Here is a 20,872-nt window from a genome sequence, read left to right as displayed (position 1 = left end):
GGAGTCATAAAGGCTGATAATGGAAGGTCAGAGAGAATATCAGGAGGTAAGTTTGGGCTCAAATTCCCACTCTGACATTTCTGTGCCATGTGATCTTGAACTCTTATGGTTTCCCAGAGTCTCTGTTCTTTGGTATTGTCCATATGGAAGGGGCTTTAAATGATAGAGTCTGGAGATCTTTCAGCATGGCGGAACTTGCTTTGTGAAGGAATTAATGGAAGACTAATGACTGGATGAGAGAAAAAGATGAAGATTTGGGAGGCAGGAATACATCAATATCAAGTAAACTGGACCTCAATATTTGGGGCATGATTTAAACGAGTTTTGCTGATTACATGGGAGTCGTGAGGACATGTTTCTGACCTCAGTGGGGCTGGAAATGAGCTAAATTGTGAAAGATGTGGGTTACTGTAAAAGGAGAGCTGAAGTCTTTGTTATCTTGTCCCAATGGCTGAACTGGACAAAAATGGAACAATTGTAGTTCTGAGCAATGGTCAGTGTGAGAAGCAGCCCTCCTTCTTGGTGGGGTCCTGTGTGTGTTGGGGAACCCCCTTCTGCATTTATCATAAATTATTGGCCTGGGATAATATTGTCAGGCAGATCATATCCCTCAGCTACCTGGAACTGTGGAGAAGAGAGAACACCGAGTGAGGGGATCTTTCTCCCTCTGGGTCAGCTCTTCTTCCTTCACTGCCAGCTATGGCTTAGGGAACCTCTCCTTCTGGTTGTAATAGCCCCCTCTTCTATCATATGTTTCCTATTTCTACTTTAACTTTGCGTTTCTTCTACTTCTTATTTTAGAAGTTCTCTGCAAGTCCTGTAGAACCCAGATACTATTATGCTTGCTCAGAGCCCCAGGAGGCAGGTTGGGAAGACAGAGTGGCTACATGTGAGGTTTTACTTGACATTTTTTGCCCAGAGGAAGGTGAAAGGCAATAGGCCTGGAAAGCCAGGTGGGATTCAGAGAAAAGCCTGGACCTCTCTAGACCGTTCCCCTCTCATTCCCTCACAGACTAGAACGGAGGAAAAGAAAACCTTGAGACCAGGTGTGGCAGTGCATACCCATTATCTAAGCATTCGGGGGAGTTTAAGGCCAACTTGGGCTACATGAGACGCTGTTTCTAAAATTGAAAGACCAACTAGCCAGCTAGCCACCACTAAACCCTTACAAGGGTCTCACTTGTCTTTGAGTCTGCAAAAGAATGGTTGAGGAATCTCTAAGGCCTCTGCTCTCCCTTCCTCCCCTTTGACTCTTCTTACTCTCTTCTCTTTCTCTCCTCTGCCCCCATCTTTCTTGGGTTTCCTTTCTTTCCTAGACTCATTTTCCTCCTTTTCTGTGTCCTACTTTGCCCTCTTGGCCCCTGTTGCCTTCACTTATCCCCTCTTGTCTTCAGCCTCCTCCTCCTCCTCATTTCTGGCTGGGAGCCAGAGAATCTGTGGGGAGGATCCCATCATGTAGGTGTTGCTGTGGTGACAGTGGGGTGAGTTGACTGAAAGACACCCTTTGGGGCCTTCTTCAGAGCCCCAACTCCCACTTCCTGCAGGACCTCTCTTCTGCCTGATCAGCAACCTCATCCTCTCAGTTCCTCCAGGGAAGAAGCCAAGTAATTGACTTTGAATCTCAAGGGGCTGGTTTTCTCAGGTATGGAAGTTGAGTAGCTATTTTCCAACTCTCTCCAGGACAGCTGCAGAGAAAGAGGCCTAAAACGAGGGCAGCAGGTGGGGTGGAGGTGAGACACTGGGGAGGCGAGAAGTAGTTAGATCCAGAGATTGTCCCCTAAGGGGGATGATAGCTGGTCCAAGAGAGCTGGGAGGGAGTTCTGGGAGGGGCTGAGATGGGATGGACAGGGAGAGGGGTTCCTGTGCAGGGGTCAGAGAAAAGTTGTTGCTAAGCATTCAATGCAGGGCTCTCCAAGTGGTGTTGTTAGTCTCTCTCTCTCTCTCTCTCTCTCTCTCTCTCTCTCTCTCTCTCTCTCTCTCTCTCTCTCTCTCACACACACACACACACACACACACACACACACTACCCCCCCCCCCCCCCCCGGCTCCTGTTCTATCTACCGTTCTTATTCTTGGTTCGGAAGAAAACATCAGGTTAGGATTCTGCTGTAATGGGGTTTGGCAGAGAGGAAGGCCAAGCTGTATCCAGGGAGGCCTGGGGATAGGGCTGAGAGAAGGGTCAGGAATATTTTAAGGTTATTCTTGGCTGAGCTGGGCTCTCAGGTCAGTTGATTGTACAGCTGCAATGAGAAGTCAGATTTACAAATAATTAAGGTGGCTGCAGTGGGCTGAGGCTGCCAGCTGGTATTGGCATCGTTTAGGCTGGGAAAGGAGTGGGGCTTTTGGGTCAGGTGCCTGGGGAACCTTTGACTGACGGGATCCTGGGCCTCAGAAGTTTCCCTTTTCCTTCCACATTCTTAGCTTCCTGCTCCCTTGTTTATCAGTCATCCAACATCTAGCCTGGCACCTTCTCCCTAGTTCTGTCCTCTAGGTCCACCTTGTTTGGAAACTCCCTTGAGCCTGGGATGAGTGAGCACACTTGCCAAGTTTCATAGCCTGGAGCATCTCTGCACCAAGCCAGAGCTTTAGGAATTCCAACCTGGAAGATGCATAACACATCTCCTCTGCTTGCCTTTGAAATGTCAACAAAGTTGGCTGTTGTTTTGATTGCTACAGAATGGATTGAGGGTAGATATGCAGGAGAACTTCCTGGGAAATTCATAGTGGTTAGATAGTGAGTGACCTTTGTCTGATAAAAAAGGAAGCTACCCCCTTCCTTTAAGACCTGGTAAATGCTGATTGGGGGAAGCAGTGAGCTAATCAGAAAGGAAGAATTCTAGAACCTGGGAATCAAGGCCCAGATACCCTGCTTCCCTAGTGCCTGCAAAGCCAGGCCCTGAATGTAAGAGCTGCACAGGGCTACAGAGGAAGCAGCCAATGCCCAGAGCTAGTTGGTAGGATGGGGTCTGTACTGCAACTAGACTGTAATCCTGCTGACCCAGCCTTATGCTGCCCCACACCTACAGTCGTCTCTTGCCAAGCTGACAGCTCTTACTCATCTTAGACTGCTTTAAGCATCTGGTCAGTCTCCTAGAAGCAAGACATCTGCTGGGATGTGGTCTATTGGACTAGTGGGGTGGTTTGTGGAGGTGGCTAATAAGCAGAACTCCACAGTGCAGGGAGAGGGATCAATGGACAAGTGAGTTGGAGAAGCATTCTTTTGAATGGGGTCCTGGCACCTCCTCTCCCATCTGCCTTCACCTTATGTTATTGCCTACCTCTCCCAATTACTCCCTTTCTCAAGGGCTGAAATCTAAGGGAGAGGTGATACATTTGTGTGCTGTATTGGGCCGGGCATTGGGACACCTGAGTTCTTATTAGTCTGATATAAGGCTTAAGCTGCTTAAATTGTATCTTTCCATGGCACAGTCTGAGCTGTGCTGGACTGTTGCTAGGCACACTCGTTAGGAATGACTTCTAGTTAGGAGACTGGGGAGCTGTTTTCATGCACAAGCGAGGGAGAAGCAGACTCCTTCACTCTGTGGCTCAGTGTTTGTCCTAGCCATCTTCTGGAGCACCTCCCAGATTTCTTTCTGTCCCTCTTTGCCTTCCAGGACCTTCTACACTTCTATTTAATTTCTTTTTGATCTTTTGGGCTTCTATCTACCTCATTAACAGCACCACCCATCAGGATGGGAAAGTGCTGACAGTACCTCTGCCCTTTCCTCGAACCCCTCCCTGTCCAGTGCCTAGAGATTTCCTGTGGATACCATGGCTACTATATCAACCTGAGTTCTGTCATCTTCCAGAATGGCACCCCACTTCTGCCACTTGGGGGCTATTTTTATCTCTAGAGCCACCCCCGCCACTCTACCCCGCCAGCTGCCAGAACTAGAGCTGCTCAGATAGCAATGGGAAGCAGGGATTGAGGGGAGTGTGGGGCAAAGTTCTGGCTGCTCTTGGGTGCTGCAGCTCCATGCTCTGCACAGTCCCTGCCTCTGCTTCTGCTGCCTTCCAGCTCCTGTGGACTACAGAAAAGAGAGAAGAAGCCCTAGACACGAGGAGAGACTAGAGATTTTCCGCACATAGAAGACTGCATGAGAAAATTGGGTCCTGGGTACTAGTGGGCATCTGGGACTTTGTTTATGGAAACCTCTCAATGAATATTTGCAAAACTAACTAAAGGATTGGACTAAAGCAATAATCTCCTGCATGGATGTACCACTGTATAGTTCCCAAAGTGCTCTCATAACTATCTCATCAGGTCCTCACTAGACTTCTGGGAAGCATGTGGTATTTGCCAGATTTAAACATGGAAACTAGAACTCAGAGAGATCTGCCCATGGTCCTACACAGTGAGAAAATGAAGACAAACTCTCCTGATTTTTACTTATGTCATTTTAAAATGGGACTTAGCTGATTTTCTCCCTTCTCCCCAAGTTTCTGAGATTTTGGATCCCTGAGAACAGCTGGATAATCGCTTCCACAGCACTACTCCTGTTCCCACTCTCATTTTATCTGACCAGACGCAACATTTGTCTCCTGTGCCAATGATTAGCCCTTGGTACAGGTGGAGAAAGTTGAGTGTGGGAGGACAGGGAGGCCAAGCCTGTGCTTGGGCTTTTTCTACCTCTAATTTTAAGGGTTAATGAAAGTAGAAATGGTCATTGTAACAGGGGAGGAAGAGACCTTAGAAGAGGGGAGGGGAAGAGTGAGCAAGGGAATAAATGTGACAGGAAAGCAAGTGGGGAGATGATTTGGAGGGGAGAGGACCCAGCAAAAAGGGGTCATGGAGGATGGGAGAGGGCAGTGGAGGAGAGGGGTGAATAAGAACAAAGCATAAAGCCAGGTGTGGAGGCACACACCTTTAATTCCAGCACTTGGATGGCAAAGGAAGGTGGTCTTTGTGAGTTCAAGGCCAGCCAGGCCTACATCATGAGTTCTAGGGCTATGGAGAAAGACCCTGTCTCAAACAAACAAAAAAACAAACAAAACGACAATAAAGTCTAAAAAAAAAAACTCGAACAGCAACAAAAACCACAACAGCAAAAATCCCAAACAAGCAAAAATGACACATAAATATGGAAGTGCCATAATAAAACCTCTAACTTTTTATGTTAGCATAATAACATAAAATGACACAATTTATTAACATAAAAATAAATTATGATATTTAAGGGCTGAAGAGAAATTTGATACTGGACTTCTTGTGGGGTCTACGCATCTCTGTCCTTCCTCCTAGCCAGGTGACTTAGCTCTGTCAGAGGTAGAGTACAAGGTCTGGATGAGTTCCCAGGAAAGGGACGATGGTTGCCCCTAAATCTCTCTTTACTAGCGTCTATTTATAATCACAGGCTGGACTAGGTGACACAGCACATGGTATGGGGTGAGCAGCCATTTGTGTGCTACCTTTGGTGCTGCGGGCAAGAGAGTAGGATGACAAGATATCCTCTCCAGTTTAAATTAATGTTTACCTCTCAGTGGGAGAGTTGAGATTAGCAGAGCAGGGCAGGATGGGAAGCTGGCACAGCTTGGAGGATGCTGCTGTTTGGGGCTGAATGCAGCTGGCTGTCATCTGCCCCCCCCCCCCCAAGTCAGCAGGAGCAAAACAAGCCAAAGCTTGGCCGGAGACCGTGATGCTGGGTCTAGCACTTTCTTTCTGAAAGTGCTAAGCATCTGGTGGCCATGGAAGGGAGGGTGAAGGCAGCGGGGCACAGAGAGTGGTCCCCCTGCCTCACAGCAACCCCTCTTGGCTACCAGTCCTCTAGAGAGCAACCCGTGGGTCTTTATCCTCTACCACTCATCTGCAGTCGAAGCCCACTTCCACTTGTCAGAGAGCTCCGCCGCTGAGAAACAGCAGGTCCCTAAACTTCATTTGTTTATACTCCTTTAAGGTCTTGGCACAGTACCGGTATTTTAATTTCTCGGCTTCTGAGCGGTAGGGAAGGAGGGAAAAGACTTCCCGTCATAAAACCAGAGCTCTGGGTTTGCTTCTTTCTTTTTCCCTTTTTTTGGCCATGCTCATCCCTGCGAGCCCTTTCCCCCAATCCACGCCTAATGCGGGACCCTAGATTTGAGCATACTTTTGGCTTTAACACTCCCAACTCCTCCTAAGCCCCGCCTTAGCCCCAGTAGACCAATCGTGGCCCCAATGCACTTGTATTGGTGATGTCATCTTGTAGCCAATCGGGAAGCTGCTGGGGCTGTGTGCGCAGTACACTTGGGTTGCAGAGGCTAGGCTTTTTTCCTGGAGGGCGAAGTCACGGAGATGGAAGAGCAGTCTTGGTCCTTAAGCTCTCCGGGAGCCCCATTTTGGCCCTCCTGTGCTCTGTCGTCACTCCTCTTCTTCTGAGCTGTGTTGTCCTCACTCTGGTTTATTCACGGTACCCCCAGTCTCTGCATGTAAATCAGGAGTAATCTGGCTAGCATCGGTTTTTGTTTGTCTGTTTGTTCTTTGTTTATTTCTGGTTGTTGTTTTCTGCCAGGCTCCGCCCATCACCCTACATTCTCTTTCTTTGAACAAGTTCCCCAAACTTTTCATTCACTGTGGAGTGGGGAGCACTTCCCTGCTTGTGAGCTTCTCTAGTTTCTGCAAGCCCCTTCCCAGCTGCTACTCACTCTCTGGGGAGCTCATTCTCCTGCCTTGTGAATTCTCTCAGGTGGGCCAAGGCTAGGAGAAGCCCAGATTTGCAGGAGATGGATCTGCTTAGCCCCTCTGGGCTCTGGCTGGGCCTCTTCCACTCCTACCATAGACTTCTCCGTGACAGATTCAGGATGGTTCCCGTCCCTGCCTCCGGACACTGCCTGCTAATCCCTATTTCCCAAAGAGGAGCCCCACCTCCTCAGAGCAAGGGGCTGGCCTGTGCTATTTCTGGCCTTTCTGGGACTCTTCTGACAGCAGATTCTTGTTTTCAGTCTGATTCAGATGTGAAACTTTTCCCGCGGCCTCTCACCCAGTTCCTGTGGGCTAGGTCTCTGCCTCATCATCTCTCTAGCCAGGCCCTTCCAGTTCCCTGTCCAAAAAGTGCTCTCTGGTCACTTGCTCAGTTCTGCTGGAACCTGGAAGAGGAAGTTAGGGGGTTCAAGAAGGAGTTGTTCCCCAGTAGGGGCCCTTGGGCCCTGGGGTCGGCTTTTTGATATTTTGAGTAGAGAACTTTGATTTCCATGGCAAACCCTGTTCCTGTCCAGAGGAGTCATCTCCAGGGGCCCATTCTTAGGTAAGTGCCAGGGAGAGGGGAGGAGAAAGGAGGCAGAAACAGAGTGGAGTGGAAGACAGGAGATGGGAGGCAGGTAGAGAAAGAGGAGAGGCCAGGAGGAAGGGCAGCGGGAGGAGCAGGACCAAGATGGAGAGGGGAGGTCAGAGGAGGGGGGCAGGAGAGAGGGGAGGCCAGGAAGTGAGGGGAGGCCAGGAGAGAGGAGAGGCCAGGAGAGAGAGGAGGCCAGGGGAGAGGAGAGGCCAGGAGAGAGGGGAGGCCAGGAAGAGAGGGGAAACCAGGAGAGAGGAGAGGCCAGGAGAGAGGGGAGACCAGAGGAGAGGGGAGGCCAGGAAGAGAGGAGAGGCCAGGAAGAGAGGGAGACCAGAGGAGAGGGGAGGCCAGGGGAGAGGGGAGACCAGGGGAGGGGGGGAGGCCAGGGGAGAGGGGAGGCCAGGAAGAGAGGGGAGGCCAGGGGAGAGGGGAGGCCAGGAAGAGAGGGGAGGCCAGGGGAGAGGGGAGGCCAGGAAGAGAGGAGAGGTCAGGAAGAGAGGGGAGGCCAGAGGAGAGGGGAGGCCAGAGGAGAGGGGAGGCCAGGAAGAGAGGAGAGGCCAGGGGAGAGGGGAGGCCAGGGGAGAGGAGAGACCAGGGGAGAGGGGAGGCCAGGGGAGAGGGGAGGCCAGAGGAGAGGGGAGACCAGGGGAGAGGGGAGGCCAGGAAGAGAGAAGAGGCCAGAGGAGAGGGGAGGCCAGAGGAGAGGGGAGGCCAGAGGAGAGGGGAGGCCAGGGGAGAGGGGGGAGGCCAGGGGAGAGGGGGGAGGCCAGGGGAGAGGGGAGACCAGGGGAGGGTGGAGGCCAGGGGAGAGGGGAGGCCAGAGGAGAGGGGAGGCCAGAGGAGAGGGGGAGGCCAGGGGAGAGGGGGGAGGCCAGGGGAGAGGGGGGAGGCCAGGGGAGAGGGGGGAGGCCAGGAAGAGAGGGGAGAGGCCAGGAAGAGAGAGGAAGCCAGGGAGAGGGGAGGCCAGGAAGAGAGGGGAGACCAGGAAGAGAGGGGAGGCCAGGAAGAGAAGGGAGGCCAGGAAGAGAGGGGAGGCCAGGGGAGAGGGAGGCCAGGAAGAGAGGAGAGGCCAGGAAGAGAGGAGAGGCCAGGGGAGAGGGGAGGCCAGGGGAGAGGGGAGGCCAGGGGAGAGGGGGGAGGCCAGGGGAGAGGGGAGGCCAGAGGAGAGGGGGAGGCCAGGAAGAGAGGGGAGGCCAGGAAGAGAGGGGAGAGGCCAGGAAGAGAGGGGAGGCCAGGGGAGAGGGGAGGCCAGGAAGAGAGGGGAGACCAGGGGAGGGGGGAGGCCAGGAAGAGAGGATAGGCCAGGGGAGAGGGGAGACCAGGGGAGAGGGGAGGCAGAAAAACTGAGGGCAGGAGAGGGGTGGTTGCTTGTGAACTCTTCTATTTCCATTTCTTTTTGCTGTTTATCACTTCTACTTGACTATGACAGGTGTCTTCACAGGTTTTTCCTCTCTCTCCCTTTCCTGATCCCTGGTATCCTTAAGACCTCACATGCTTGCATCCCCTACAGCCCCCATCTCTCTCTTCCCTTACTCTGTAGCCCAGACTGGCCTTGAACTCATGACATTCTTCCTGTTTCTGCTTCCTAAGTGCTGAGATCACAGGTATGAGCTACCATACCAGGTCCTTCCTTCCTTTCTTTCTTTCTCTCTCTCTCTCTCTCTCTCTCTCTCTCTCTCTCTCTCTCTCTCTTTCCTTCCTTCCTTCCTTCCTTCCCTTCTTTTCTTTTCTTTTCTTTTCTTTTCTTCCTCCCTCCCCTCTCTTCCCTAGTGCTGGAGGGGGCACAGGTCCTTGTACATGATATGTAAGAGCTTTGCCACTGAGCTCTTTCCTAGCCCTTTCTTTGTCTTCTTCTCTCAGCCCCCTGGGTTGAAGAGTCTTTTTCTAAGCCCCCTACCTACAAAGATCTTTGTGGCAGTCTTGGTACTGGAATAGTGGCAGGCAACTTTGGAAATACTCAGATTGCCTGTCACATTGTGATCCATAGAAATGGATTGGGGTCTTCTGTGTGTTAGGATTATTGTTGCCAGAGTCTTCTATTCCAACTAGAGCCAGGGGAGACCGGGGCCTGCCAAGGGTCAAGATCAGAGGGCACTGAAAGTGAAGGAGGAAATGTGATGGTGAAGTGGGTATGGATGGGGTGTAAGGAATTCTGGGAAACTTCAGTCTTCCTGGAGACTTGTCTTGTTTTCCAGGGAGGGTCCAGGTTCTCTGAGGTCTAAAACAGGGCTGGACTAGAAGTGATGTGGGTGGAGAAAAGGACTTTCTGCAGCTAGTGAGGGATGGGGGTCTTTCCTCTGAAGGACTTTGAGATAAAGGAGGCCTTGTTGTCTAGCATATGGTGTGTGTGCGCACACGTGTACCCACATGTGTATTTGACTTTAGGAGGATACAGTTCAGCACCTGGATCCTCTCAGCTGCCTGAGTCCAGCTCCTCTTCTTGGATTCCTTATTTGTCAAATTTACTCGTTAATCTCCCCCCGCCCCCACGCCTCTTTCTGGTGCCTCGATCATGTTTTGTTCAGACTCCTACAGAAGCTCTTTGTGTGTTCCTGGTTGAAATCTAGCAGCCAGAGAAGGGGAACGTAAATGGTTCAAAATCAACCTATAGCTTCACTCCTGTCCCAGGGCTCACCAGTAATCTTTCAGAAGCCTGTCTGGGAAGTGTCCTTTTGTAAGTTCTGGCAGGTGGCCTTCCATTTGATTAGTCTTCCTACACCTCTAGTTGATGACCTTTCTTTTCCCCCTTGAGACTGGGTTTCTCTGACTGTCTTGGAACTCACTCTGCAGACCAGGCATTCCTTGAACTTAGAGATCAGTCTGCCTCTTGAGTGCTGGGATTAATGGCATGTGCCACCACTGCCCAGCTTAGTTGATGAACTTTTATTGAGCACATACGGTGTGCTCTGAGTATGGAGACCAAGGTAAATCAGGCACTGTTTGTGTCACACTGACAATTGCCATGTCCTGTGAATTCACTGACAGGTCCAGATAACAGAACATGGCTGAGGTGGACATGGCTGAGGCTCTGGTGCAATGCCCTATGTCTCTCAACAAGCTAATTACACTGTCAGACTTGTGCTGTCGTCATACCATCCAAGTGTAGGGACATAGGTAGGTCTCCTTCACTTTAGTGTGAGTTGTGGACTTTGCCAACCTGAGACTGACAAGTCCTTTGACCTTGGGCAAAAGACACTTCCTTCTTTCCTAAAATGCTTGTAAGAATCAAATGAGGTTTTAAACTGTATAGGAGAGACGCTAGTCACTAACGTTTTCTGTCATCTCCTGCATGTAAACTGTATTTCTTCTCCTAGACTGAGACTGAACAGGAAGGTGCTTGCTGGGTTTGAAGGACTGTTGTTGGGGCAGAGTGGGAGCCAGTGAAACGTCAGTTGATTCCTGTCCAGGTTATATTTATGGGGATCTCTAGCCCGTGCCAGGCTTGTTGCACATTTATTTCCTTTAGTTCTCTTAATATCATTGTGTGACTGCTTTACCACTTCTCAGCTGAAGAAATTGAGGCTCTAGAGTAAAAAGTCGAGTGCTTAAGAATCACTTAGGGTATTCATTAAAAACCTGCGGCTCTGGGCCAGGGAGGTGAGTCAGGAAGTAAAGAGCTTTGGAGTGAGCCTGATGACCCTGAGTTCAGTCCTCAGAACTCATGTGAAGGCCAAAGGGGAAAATGGACTACACAAAGTTGTCCTCCAACCTCTACAATGGTCATGGCACACCTGCATCCACACACATTCAACACACACACACACACACACACACACACACACACACACACACACACACAGGAGTAATAAATTTTAAAAATGCATGCCTTTCTCTGGTTCCACAAATGTGCAGTGAAGTTTGGAGTCTACATTTTGATTTAAGGTGATGCTGGTATCTGTTGTCTCCAGATGTTTATTTATTTATTTTGAAGAGGGTAGGGTTGAGACAGGGTTTCTCTGTGTTAGCCCTGGCTGTCCTGGAACTCATTCTGTAGACCAGGCTTGATTTGAACTTAGAAATCCTCTGCCTCCCGAGTGCTAGGATTAAAGGCAAGTGCTACTACTGCCTGGCTTAGACTACTTTTAAAAATATTTTATTTTTATGTGTATGTGTATTTATTTATTTTTGTGCGTGGCATATATACTACCTGTGTGTGGGTGCCTGTGGAGGCCAGCAGAGGATGTTGAATCCTTGGAGAAACCAGAGTGTTAGGAACTGAACTCAGGTCCTCGGGAGAGTAGCACTCAGCCACTAAGCCATCTCCCCAGTCCCTCTGGGCCACATTTTAATTTTATTTTATCTCCAGGTCATATTTTAATACATACTGATTAAGAATTAGGGGCTGGAGAGTTGGCTCAGTGGTTAAGAGCACTGGCTGCTCTTGGAAAGGACCTTAGTTTGATTCCCAGCATTCACATGGAGGCTCCCCAACTCCTCCGGCACCAGGCATGCCTGTGGTACACAGACATACATACAGGCAAAGCACACACATACACACACACACACACACACACACACACCACACAACATACACACACATACACACACACACCACACACCACACACACACACACACACACACACACACACACACACACCACACACACACACCACACACACACACCACACACACACAACACACACACACACCACACACCACACACACACACACACACACACCACACACCACACACCACACACACACACACACACACACACACACACACACACACACACACAAAGAATTAGTGACTTGCCCGAGGGCACATTGCAGGAAGTGAACTTTGAACCTGGAATTCCAGCCTCAAAGACTATACAGTGTGGTAAACCATTCCAAGGAGTGGGGTTTGTGCATTGGAAATGCGGTTTGCAATCCTTTCCCAGCTGCATTGTTAGCAGTTATGCAAATAAATGCAAATAAGAAGCCATGGGTGTGGCTGTTCACTTGGGAGCCAGCACTGGTTTTCCTCTGGCTTGGCTGGGAAAGACAGTGGTGGGCATTGATTACTGGGAACACTGCTTTTGGTTGAAAGGGGTCTGAGTGAAGTAGTAGATTAGGGTAAGGGTGGGAATATGAGGAGAGGTGAACCACAGGCAGTAGGAGAGGCCTTTCTTTCTGTGTGTGTGTGTGTGTGTGTGTGTGTGTGTGTGTGCCTGTTCCAAAGCCCCCAGTAGCAGGGATTAAGTAAAGAGGGAAGCTCTGTTTGGGCCAAAAGGCAGAGTGCACCTTTTGTTCTGTGATATCCTGGCAGATCCTGGCTGGTGGCTTTTTCTTGCTTATTTGGCTAGGAAAGCCTTCCAAGATGTCTAGTCCCTTTCTGTTCATTTTTCCCTTGTGAAGCAGGAGTGGGCTGAGTTTTCCTAAACCCACCCTCCTTGTCTGACAGTGTGGCCTGGGTGATGAGGCAGGCAAGAGTCCACTCTGGAGGCACAGGGCTCCTCCCTCTAGCTCCCCACCCCCAGACTGGCCCCTTTCCCTTCTGCCCCATTTACTTTCAGACATGTAGGCCAGGACTGCTGGACTCTGAGGTGAGACTTGGCTGGTGATACTTCCCGGGGCTGGCTATTTTCAGCACCCCTATTCCAAAGCTGCTGAGACCCCAGGATTCTATAGCCGATTCTGTTCAGGAATGCCATGCCATTGTTTTCCCTCCCCCAGCATCCCTGGGAATTGATGCTAATTTCAGCCTCCGGTCCCTGACTCATTCTCTTCTCCTCCCTGACTCACAGGGTGACCTTGGGTTTCTGAAGCCCCTCTCAGTGGGAAATTGTCCTAGCTACTGTCTCATCCCACCTGGGCAGGAGAGCCTGTGTATGGGTGGGGGTGGGGGGTGGGATGTGTTGGAAGGGTGGTGAGTTGCTTTCTTCAAAATCATTGTCTAGAGCCAGAGAGTTTCATTTGGAACTCTGAGCTGCTCTTGCCAGACTTCCAAGAAACCTCTCAGTTAATCAGTGACACCCCTCCCCCTGCCCCCGAATCCAACACTCCAAAGCATGAAGGGACTGTCCCCCTTGGGGAAGGCATCAGATGAGTGAGAGCCTGGCTTCACCCCACCATTTCACCAGGGTGGAACTTCAGCTGGGCCAGAGACAGGACGTGTCACAGTGACTCTGCCAGAGGTTATCTGTGGCATGAGCCCGGGCAGCCAGGGGTTAACTTGCTTTGTCCTGGTTGATGGATTCTGGAATCATAATCCATTAGCTCTGCCTGCGTGGAGTGAGGCCAGGCAAAAGCATTCAGATTGGTCTTTGTTCTGTGCCTTTGCTGTCCTTGCCAGGGTCAAGGGGCTGTAGACCTGCTCCTCCTCCCCATCTTGACCAAGACAATGAAAGGATCCTGGGGATTGTTTTGATTGGTGTTGATCACAAAGCCCTCTCTCATGGGGAAATATTGAGACTGTGAAATAAATCATCCCCAGAAACATCACTCCTGGGGCTGCTACCTGCCTAGGCTAAAACTGTGGGGGTATATAAAGTTACTACAGGCAGAAACCATAGCCTGGTATGAAAAACACTGACTTCTGTTATCATTAGTGTTAGAATTATTAACAACTCAGAAGACTGAAGGTGTTTTTGCAAAGTGCTCCCTGTTGGGGAACCCCCTGACTGGGCTCTAGTATCTAAACAGGACGTCTGTATTCATACCCTGCAGGCTGCGTTACATGGTGAAGCAGTTGGAGAATGGGGAGGTTAACATCGAGGAGCTGAAGAAAAACTTGGAATACACAGCTTCCCTGCTGGAGGCTGTCTACATCGATGAGACACGGTGAGAGAGGCCTGCAGACAGAGAAGATGTCAGATAGGCAGAGCTGGAGAGAGGACTGTGACAGGGACAGACAAAGAGAGGGTGGGGCAGAGATACAGAGGCTGTGAGATGCAGAGACAGGGACAGACTGCCTGGAGAGGTAGAGCTCAGTGCTTACCTCACATTCCTGGCACTCTGGTCTGATCCCCAGTGCTGGAGAAGACAAAAGGAAAAAGTGCTGGCTTCAGGGATGCAAGGGACCCTAGAAACCATCCAGTCCTGACCTACATGGACCACATCACGAGACCTGTGTTGGCCGGGGAGGGACGACTCTGATTCCATTTGGCTACTGAGTACATGTAGTGTGCAAGGATGAATTGAAATGTATCTGTAAATTATATCCTGGCTCTTAGAGATAGAAACCCGCCCCCACAAGATATGTCATTCACTCATTGTATGTTGATTTACTTTGAAATAATATTTTGGAGGAATTAGCATAAATAAAATGTACCACTAAACGTACCAGTTTTGAAACCATTCTTTTTCTTTAATTTTAAAAAGATTTATTTATTATTTTATACAAGTTAATTTTACTTGTATGTGCCTGTGTATATGTATGTATGTATACTACATGAATGCCCGTGCCAACATGGAGGCCAGAGAGGGTGTGGGATCTTCTGGAACTGGAGTTACAGGCGGTTTCAACTGCCTAATGTGGGTTCTAGGATCTGAACCCTGGTTCTCTGCAAGAATAGCAAGTGTTCTCAACCATTGAGTCATCTCTCAAGCCCCTGACCAGTTTCTCCTTACCATTTTAGTGTCGCTACTAGAATAGTTAAATTTTCTTTTTTGTTGTTGTTTTTGTTTGTTTGAACCAAGGGCTCATATAATCCAGGTTGGCCTCGAACTTGCTATCTTAAGTAAGCTAAGGCTGGCCTTGAACCCTGGTCCTCCTGCTCTACCACACCTGGAAAAAAATTAAATTTCATATGTGAACCTTATAGTTCATTTCTGGTGAACTGTGCTGCCCTGTAGAATCCCTGGAAGATGGTGTTTCACTGTCTGCTAAATCGTGTCTATCGTGATCTCACTACCTCACACAGTGAGCTCTTTCACTAATTGGAGATGTTCCGTAGGAAGATAGACACAAAGGGCGGTAGTAAAAGAAAGGGAAGGTGAGGGTTGAGGGGGAGAGTCACTAAGTGGGTGTGGCTGGATGCAGGGTTTCTAGGTATGGAAGCACTTGCTTTCTTTCCTCTGTGACTTTCCTCCTGGTCCCCAGGCAAATTCTGGATACTGAGGACGAGCTTCGGGAGCTTCGGTCAGATGCTGTGCCTTCAGAGGTGCGGGACTGGCTGGCCTCCACCTTCACCCAGCAGACCCGAGCCAAAGGTCGCAGGGCAGAAGAGAAGCCCAAGTTCCGAAGCATTGTGCATGCTGTGCAGGCGGGGATCTTCGTGGAGCGGTGAGGTTTGCCCATACTCAGCCTCCCCTGCCTCTCTTCTGCCTCTGTCCCAGCAGCCTGACCTTTCATGACCCTACTCACCCTGACCTATCTCCACAGCCCCAGTTGTCTAAATCTCTGCTCCTCAGACCGTATACTTGATTTTTCTATGTTCTTTCTTAGGATGTTCCGGAGAACATATACTGCTGTGGGCCCCACGTATTCTACTGCAGTCCACAACTGTCTCAAGGTGACCCCTGGGTTTTTGGGAAAGAGGAGAAGGTTAGGGGTTGAAATAGCCATTGGGACTTCTAGATTCTGTTTGTGATGTGATTTTTTACTTCCCTTTTAAGTACTATTTCCATGTTCTTCTGAACCATTTTCGCCCACTTGTCTTCTTGTCTCTCTGGTTCTGAGAGATGCCTGGGATAAAAGAAACCCACATAACCACCTTTGCTTTCTTGGTTCATTGGGAAGTATGCCTACAAGTCCAGCTGATCTTGCCATAGCAGGGGAGTTCTGGAGGGGAGCTTTCCTGCCTAGTCTGTTGTTTCTCCACAGAACCTGGACCTCTGGTGCTTTGATGTCTTTTCCTTGAACCGGGCAGCAGATGACCACGCTCTGAGGACCATTGTTTTTGAGTTGCTGACTCGGCATAGTCTCATCAGCCGCTTCAAGGTTGGGCACCGTCCCCCACCTCTAGGCTGGACCCTCCACTCCTCTCTGTGCTGTCCTAAAAGATTCCCAATGAGTAGACGCCACAGCTCCCGAATCCCACCCCAGTGTCACGGATGACACCATGCTCACGTCATTCTTGCCTCTCTTGAAACTGCTGTAATCCAGCCTCTCCCTTCACTCACTGCTTCCTGAGGGCACAGGTCTGCCATCCTTTGGGATTTGAGACTCTCCATTTGTTCCCTGGGGGAGGGGAGGGGCCAATGTGCAAATTTGACTGTTCTGTCTCCAGCTCTGGGGATTTTCTGAAGGAAATCTGCTGGGGATTTTCTGAAGGGGACTAGCTCTGAGAAGAGCTGAGAAGGGCTGTGTGCTTGGCAGAGGAAGGCGATCTATATAGAAGGCTGCTCTAGATCCTTCATCTGGAGGGAACAGTGCTGGGAAGGAACTGGGCCAGGAAAAACCACTTCAGAACCCAGGGTTGACAAGAGACTTTGGGGTGACACCAGGGGTGTCAGATATTGAAGGTGAAGTGGCTGGTCTTGAAGGGCCTAGGCTAAGTAGTACAGGGTGTGTGTGTGTGTGTGTGTGTGTGTGTGTGTGTGTGTGTGTGTGTGTGTGTCCGTGTGTCCTCCTGTCTTACCTCACTGGAATACTGTCCATGCAGCCTCTCCCTGACCCTTGACTCTTCCTCTTCTGACACCTCTTAAGAACTGTCATGGTAGTCATGAGCTGCTCACCTGGGTTCTCCTCCAGACCGTCATGAGGCCTGGCCTCCTGAACTTTTCTTGCCACTTCCAGGCCCTTCTCAGGCCAAGAATAGCAGGCCCCTTTCCTAGCTCCCGTTTCACTAGGTCATTGTGATGAACTTCAGACACCAGCTTCTCCCAAACTCCCTCCCTATGTGGGTGGATGAGGTTGAGGGGGCCCCAAGAGCAGCTGTACTAGGTTGGCTTTAGCTAGCCTGCTTGACTGCTTCACAGCAGTTAGAGAAAGGGATGTCCACTGGGTCCTGGTCAGGCTTCTTTTCCAAGCTCCCTGGTCTCTTCCCTCCCTGATCCCTCCTTTCTCTTCTCTTCCCTTCCCTTCCCTCTAGGGACACCATGGCAACACAAAAGCAAGGGCAGTTGTCATGGAAACAGTCCTTTAAAATTCCCTGAATTTGGGGCACAGCCCTCCAGGGGTAGGGGTGGGGGATGCTAGGGTCTGAGAAGTGACATGTCTTCTGTGTCCATTGTCATTCTGAAGCTCATCTGCAAAAGCCTGCCCAAGTCCTGAGCCCTGGATCCCTTCCTGGCCTCAGGTGAAGATACTAGCCTTGGCCTCTAGGAGCCTTGAGCTCTTGAAGGAGGCAAAGATACCCCAGGGGCATCTGTAGTCAGAGATAGAATTGAGAGTGGCTCTATCCATGAGATAGTGGCTCTTGGGGTGTGTGCGTATGTGTGTAAATATTGTGGGCCTGGTGGGCTGCTCATTGGCATATGTGGAGTGGAGGTGGTCAAGGAAGGCTTCTCAGAGCAGCAGGTGCTCCACATCTCACCTTATTCTTCCTTTGCTTCTGAGCCTTCTCTATGGTATTGGATTAGGGGATGGTGCAGGTAGTTGGAAGGTAGGAGGGAGGCTTTCTTTCCTTTTCTTAGAAATCTCCAGGGAAATAATAATAATTATAGATATTCTTTAGAGAGTACTTACTAAATGCCTTGTACTTTTTTCATTAAATTCCAGGTAGGTGGTATTATCTTTATTTTGCAAGTAGGGAGGCATGTGGATTACCCAAGGTCACACAGGCTGCAGGTGGTAGATCCTGAATCTGAGCCCTATTCTCTTGGGATCAGAGCCTGTAATAGTTCTCTGGGTCATACCCAATTCTTTTTGGAGAGGGTAGGTGGGTGAAGTGGGGTTGAGAAGCTCTCCTTGTGTAGCTCACCTTGGCCTGGAGCTTGCAAACCTTCTTGCCTTAGCCAAGTGCTGAGATTACAGGGGGCATCATTACACCTGACTACCTTGTAAAGAATGCTGGGATTGCCCATCTTATCACTCCTGTAGATCCTTGATGTCTCCATTCTTCTCACTCCTGCAGATTCCCACTGTGTTTCTGATGAGTTTCTTGGAGGCCTTGGAGACAGGCTATGGGAAATATAAGAACCCTTACCACAACCAGATCCACGCAGCTGATGTTACTCAGACAGTCCACTGCTTCCTGCTCCGCACAGGCATGGTGGTAGGTGCCTGGTCATGCTCCTGCTGTTCAGATCCTGTGGATCCAGAAGTCTTGGCTGCTCTCTCAGTGCCCTTTTCCTAATCCTGCTTCCTGCTTCCTTGGTGTCCCAATAGCTTCAGAGTCAAATTGCATTAACTTCATCCAGAGAATTCCCAGGTGTACCAATACTTCTTGGGCACTGTTGGGGACACATGATGGGGTGTAGTGGGCATATGACTGATGAGGACAGAGGGAGGTCTCTGGTCATTCTGAGAGTTGAAACATATGGCTAGCTTTGATGATAGATGGAGTGCTGTAGTTGTGAGGAAGGTGTCTGGGCAGTGACTGGCAGAGGGCTAGTCCAAGTTCATCCTCTTCCTCTTCCCTAGCACTGCCTGTCAGAGATTGAGGTCTTGGCTATCATCTTTGCTGCAGCCATCCATGACTATGAGCACACAGGCACAACCAACAGTTTCCACATCCAGACCAAGTGAGCAATGGGGCATGGTGGGGGCAGGAGGGGCCAAGGTTGCCAGCTTTATAGGGGGTTGGGCATGACATACAGCTTTACAGGTCAGAATGTGCCATCCTATACAACGATCGCTCGGTGCTGGAGAATCACCACATCAGCTCTGTTTTTCGAATGATGCAGGACGATGAGATGAACATTTTTATCAATCTCACCAAGGATGAGTTTGTGTGAGCAGAGCCAGCATATGGCATCCCTGACACCCTTATCCCAGCCTTCTTCCCCATATCCTTTAGTCCTGCCTAGTGCTGAGAGGACCAGTCCCTTCTCTCTCTGTCCACTTAGAGAACTTCGGGCCTTGGTTATTGAGATGGTGTTGGCCACAGACATGTCCTGCCATTTCCAGCAAGTGAAGTCCATGAAGACAGCCCTGCAGCAGCTGGAAAGGTAGCACATGGAAGGGTATAGGCAGGGACAGGCCAGAGGGAGGGTCTTGTGAAGCAGCATGTACACTGGGCAGTTGCTGTGCTAGGCTCTTACCTGGTTAAGAGACACTTCTGGCTCCAGGCACTCATTTGCGTGTACATGGGTATGTGTGGTATTTGTGAACATGGGCTTGGATTTATCTAATGGGTCTGATGGAGCATTGGCTGGGGGCTTGGATAGGGGTTTTTATTGTAGTTGCAGGGCAGGATTACTCTGGAATGTTGGGAAATACATTTGATCTTTCTGGACACTTGTCCTTATCTGAAATGCCAACAGTGAAGTGCCTCCTTTCACACTAACTCCTGTTTTAAAGGCCACTGGGAGAGTTGTATGAGGTTAAAAAAGAACAAAACAAAGACAGAACAAATGTTATAATTCTATCTAATGCTGTTTAGAAGTGGCTGGGAATGTATAAGTGTGAGTAAGAGAGAACTGATTGTGTCCTAGAAGTGTGTGTTGATCTGTGTGTATGGTGTCTGAATGGGGATTGTGGGGTCACCGTGAGACATCGTTGTGGGGGGGCAGTTAATGACAAGTATCATGATGATTCCATTGTAAATAATATCATTGAGTGCATATTACGTGTCAGACATCTTGAAATACTTGTTATAAGTCATTTAATTCTCAGAACAACTCAATATGTGGTAGGCTTATTATTTTCACTTTTGGGTTGAAGAAAATGAATTATGGATGTTTTCAGTAACTTGCTTAGTGTCTCACAATAGTGGGTGGTAGATATGAGGGGGAGTCAAATTCACGCCCATTGATTCTAAGAGCTTGGGTTCTCAGCTACTGATCTGTGCTTCTACATCTATACATACAGATGAGTTTGCATGTGTGCAGACTAGAGTTATATGAAAAGGAGTGTTTGTGTGACTGAAAATTGGAGAATGGCCAAGGTCTCCTTTTCCTAAAAGACCAGTTTCCCTTTCTTTAACATCTGCCCTAACCAGGATTGACAAGTCCAAGGCCCTATCTCTTCTGCTTCACGCTGCTGACATCAGCCATCCAACCAAGCAGTGGTCAGTCCACAGCCGCTGGACCAAGGCCCTAATGGAAGAGTTCTTCCGCCAGGTAACCCTGCCAGTGGAGCCTTCCTACCCCCGATATGCAAGCTTCCCACAGCTACTCCAGAGCTCCACCTGGCTTCCTTTTATTTCACTCTTAAATTGATCCCAAGCCTGTGGGGTCAAGTCTCTACCCAAGAGCTGGATACTGGTTATCTCTGTTCACCCCTCATTTCCAGGTCAAAGGGTAGTGTCCTTTTCTTCCATTGCAGCCACTTATCTCCCCAGCCCTCCCAACCCCGAGGCATCTTCTCTTCCCAGGGTGACAAGGAAGCAGAGCTGGGGCTGCCCTTCTCTCCACTCTGTGATCGTACCTCCACATTGGTGGCTCAGTCCCAGATAGGTGAGTCTGAGGGGGAAGAGGAAAGGAGCTGTCTGGGCCTGGCCAGGCTTGTTCTAAGCCTCCAAGTTCCCAAACTGTTCTTCTTGTTGAGGCAAGGATGCTGGGCTGGATGTGGGGTTCTGTGACAGATACCTGGAGCTGCATTAGAAGGGTCTCTTTGGGCTCACAGAGATATTGTCTCCAAGTTATTCCCAGT

General features: G+C 49.8%; 1 protein-coding gene across 2 annotated transcripts in view; it reads left to right on the top strand.

The window, feature by feature from the left end:
- Positions 1-20,872, top strand: part of Pde1b (phosphodiesterase 1B) — a 28,976-nt gene that overhangs the window by 4,826 nt on the left and 3,278 nt on the right. The window contains exons 1-11 of one of the 2 annotated variants that reach the window (XM_028874397.2): positions 6,868-7,217; positions 13,900-14,013; positions 15,275-15,457; positions 15,620-15,686; positions 15,998-16,114; positions 18,192-18,332; positions 18,701-18,801; positions 18,885-19,010; positions 19,126-19,227; positions 20,220-20,340; positions 20,595-20,676. In XM_028874397.2, the coding sequence (XP_028730230.1) occupies positions 7,165-7,217; positions 13,900-14,013; positions 15,275-15,457; positions 15,620-15,686; positions 15,998-16,114; positions 18,192-18,332; positions 18,701-18,801; positions 18,885-19,010; positions 19,126-19,227; positions 20,220-20,340; positions 20,595-20,676 (1,207 nt within the window). In that variant the 5' untranslated portion in view covers positions 6,868-7,164. Of the gene's footprint in view, positions 1-6,867; positions 7,218-13,899; positions 14,014-15,274; positions 15,458-15,619; positions 15,687-15,997; positions 16,115-18,191; positions 18,333-18,700; positions 18,802-18,884; positions 19,011-19,125; positions 19,228-20,219; positions 20,341-20,594; positions 20,677-20,872 lie in introns of those variants that run through there. The other variant, XM_028874396.2, reaches the window with a different exon arrangement.

This window comes from Peromyscus leucopus, chromosome 20 (genome assembly GCF_004664715.2).
Source record: "Peromyscus leucopus breed LL Stock chromosome 20, UCI_PerLeu_2.1, whole genome shotgun sequence".
Classification (NCBI taxonomy): Eukaryota; Metazoa; Chordata; class Mammalia; order Rodentia; family Cricetidae; genus Peromyscus; species Peromyscus leucopus.
This window is presented reverse-complemented; position numbering and strand designations above follow the sequence as displayed.